This window comes from Terrapene carolina, unplaced genomic scaffold, assembly GCF_002925995.2.
Source record: "Terrapene carolina triunguis isolate 2854851 unplaced genomic scaffold, T_m_triunguis-2.0 Scaffold90, whole genome shotgun sequence".
NCBI classification, from domain to species: Eukaryota; Metazoa; Chordata; order Testudines; family Emydidae; genus Terrapene; species Terrapene triunguis.
The window spans coordinates 1957840-1961014 of NW_020664441.1; the positions used below are offsets into that span (position 1 = coordinate 1957840).

General features: G+C 52.0%; 1 protein-coding gene across 1 annotated transcript in view; it reads left to right on the plus strand.

Moving 5' to 3' along the window:
• The window catches only part of DDB1 (damage specific DNA binding protein 1), a 20628-nt gene extending 18865 nt beyond the window's left edge, over positions 1-1763 (plus strand). Inside the window, exons 26-27 of the mRNA XM_024198124.2 lie at positions 698-821; positions 1017-1763. Coding sequence (XP_024053892.1) covers positions 698-821; positions 1017-1100 — 208 coding nt within the window. The 3' untranslated portion in view covers positions 1101-1763. The remainder of the gene's footprint in view (positions 1-697; positions 822-1016) is intronic.
• Positions 1764-3175: the final 1412 nt, after the last annotated feature.

The following is a 3175-nucleotide window of genomic DNA, read 5'->3' on the forward strand; positions in this document are numbered from 1 at the left end:
ATTAGGTGCAGTGTGACCATATGACGCCTGCACCCAAACACCCTCCCAGAGCTTGCACCCCTCACTCCTGCACCCCAACCCCCTGCCCCAGGCTCAGCCTGGAGCCCTCTCCCACACTCTGAGCCCCTTGGACCCAGCCCAGAGCCTGCAGCCCCTCCCGTACCCCAACCCCGTGCCCCAGCCTGGTGAAAGTGAGTGAGGGTGGGGGAGAGCAAGCGATGGAGGGAGGGGAGAATGGAGTGAGCGGGCCGGGGCCTCGGGGAAGGGGCGAGGTAGAATCTGGGTTGATCTTAAGTTGAAAAAGTGATCTTGTGCATAAAAAAGGTTGGAGACCACTGCCGTAGGGGGAATGTTTTGAGCTGCTCTGCAGAGTAGCAGGATGAATCCGGCAGTGTGTGTATGTGTTGTATTGCAGTCAGGGTCAGGGACTCCATTGGGCTTGAGACACAGTCCTTGCCCCAGAGAGCTCACAGTGTCTGTCTGTGTGTGTGTCTCTCTCTCAAAATACTGGGCCATGATGTAAATCAAATGCTGCACTGGTCGTGGATGTAGCATGTATGTGTGGGAAGCGGGGCAGTGTGTGTCCTACGAAGCTGCTGTGCATGCCTGGGGGTGGAGTTCTGTTCTGAGTGGTGTTTAAGGGAGTCTGAGGATGATGCAGTTTAAGTGGGTTTTGCTCCTTGACTCTCGCTTGCACCTGGAGATCATTTCACACTGAGCGCAAGACGGAGCCAGCCACAGGGTTCATTGACGGTGACTTGATTGAAAGCTTCCTGGACATCAGCCGGCCCAAAATGCAGGAGGTGGTAGCAAACCTACAGGTGAGATGGGGTCCGAGTGTGAGAATATGTCAGTTCCAGGTGAGCAGCAGAAGCTCTTGGGAATCTGTTCTCTGGTACTAGTCTTTTGAATGACACTCCTTCACCCTTGTCCATGCAGGGGTGCTTCTGTAGGAGCTATGTTCCTCCTCTCCCCCCCCAGTCATGCTGCTGTAACACATCTGTCCCTTGTTGCAGATTGACGATGGAAGTGGCATGAAGAGAGAGGCCACCGTGGACGACCTGATAAAGATCGTGGAGGAGCTGACCCGGATCCATTAATAGGATTCGGACTCATCTCCTAGCATCTTCCTCCATGGTAGAATATGGAGTCTCTTCCCACCTGCAGCCAGGGGGTCCCTAGCCAGTTGCACTATGACACCAGAGGCTGCGATTATTTTCCCGGGTGGAAGGGGAGAACCTCTGAACTGAAGCCATCTCGCTAGGGACTTGGGGATGTGATTTTGGCTGGGCGTCACATCATTTCCTGCTTGGGTTCACCAATCCTGTGGACCTCGGCTCCCAACCCAGGACTGGTCATGGCCGATTGCTCCCATTGGGTAATTGCTAGCGCTTGGCTGAAGGGTCACCCCTGCCTGGACTTCCCCTATGGCTCACTCGTTCACTGTTGTCTTTAGTATCTTTTTATTTGATTTTCTTTGATTCATTGTGTTTTGAAGTGGAAGCCTCCTACACCCCCTTCTGCCTCTGTAATGAGGATGGGCTGGAGGCTCTTCTCTGGTGCTGGGAAGATGGGGGAGATACCGTGCTGGCTTGTGGAGGTGAGGTGCCTGTTTGTCTGGGTGGTGAAGCTCAAAGGGTAGAGAAGGCCTCTCTCTCTCTCCACAGGATTTGTGGCGTGCTCAGGGAGGAAGGGTCTGGAAAGTGAAATCTCTGTGGTTTGGTTTCTGAGTTTTACCAAATAAAGTAGAGTCCAAGAGGAAAGGTCTGGCTCCTGCCTTCTCCTTGTCCCTCTGTTCTGCCATGGGGCTGACTTGTAGCGCTGTGCTCTGTGGGCCATTGCTACAGGAGCCATATCCCTGCTATGCTCCACAGGGAACTCTCACTCCATGTCCCTGTTCTCCATTACCTTGAGCTTTGTCCAGAAATGATCCTTTGGGCATAAACTTCCCCCTTGTTGTCTCAGCTCACACACAGTCTGCAGGAGGAGTTGGACAGAGCTGAACAGCTGAGTGGATCGATCAGTTTCTGAGGAAGGAGGCAGAGCCTTTTCCCAGATGCATTCTTCTGTGTGCACACTTTGGAGACAGTCATCTCAGACTTGTCTCTGTACTGAGGAATGTGGGCTTTGCCTCGTGCAGAGTGCTTTGAAGGCATTACTGTGCATGCTCCTCTTACAGATCTAGGCATGTACCTAAGCGTATGGTGCTCCAACGTTACCCAAATACTCAAGGGAAAGGTAAGACCTGGAGACCTTTCTAGAATGTTTCCATCCCCTCTGTAGAGCAGAGTTAAGGTTACCATGGGAATGAGCTTGACCAGTGGTTCTCAAACTATTGTACTGTCACATAGCAAGCCTCTGAGTGTGACCTCCCCCACATATAAATTAAAAACACTTATTTATATATTTAACACCATTATAAATGCTGGAGGCAAAGCGGGGTTTGGGGTGGAGGCTGACAGCTCGCGACCCCCCCATGTAAAACCTCGCAACCCCCTGAGGGGTCCCGACCCCCAGTTTGAGAACCCCTGATCTTGACAATGAATCCCTGGATTTTTGTTATAGAATTAAAAGTACAGCTTCACCATCACCTTTTTGCACCTATTAAGGGGCTTCCCTCCTGCCCTGCCTCTTGGCTTGCTGTTCTGGCTGTCTCATGCCAAGCTGTGTGGGATGAATTTCTCGGGTTCAGCCTGCTGCCAGTGGGGCAGAGGAGCAGTGTGTTCCCATGGCAAGATGCCTGAAAGGGCAGTCCCCCCCAGCTTCGAAGCTTTGCCAACAATTCCTAGTAGCATGAGCAAGTGTAAATATCTCTGTGATTAGGAACAACGAGATCATCAGATTGGCTCAGACCCGTAGTCTGTCCAGACCAGTGTTCCTCTCTCTGACAGCCGCCAGCAGCAGATGCTTCAGAGGAAGGTGCCAGAACTCCTGCCGTAACATAGTCCTAGCTCACTTTGCGTTGTCTCCTCTGTAGATTCACCCCAGCACCTTACTCTGGGTCACGATGTGGCTGAGATAATAGCTTTGTCTACAAACTGAACTGCTTTCACAGCAGCCCATCTCCCTCCAGTCTTGTTGCTTGTGAATAAAATAAAGAACAAACTGTGAGTGGCTCAGTGTGGCGTGGGGGCTGGCCTATTGTGCTCCAGTACATTTCTGTACACTGGTAAGA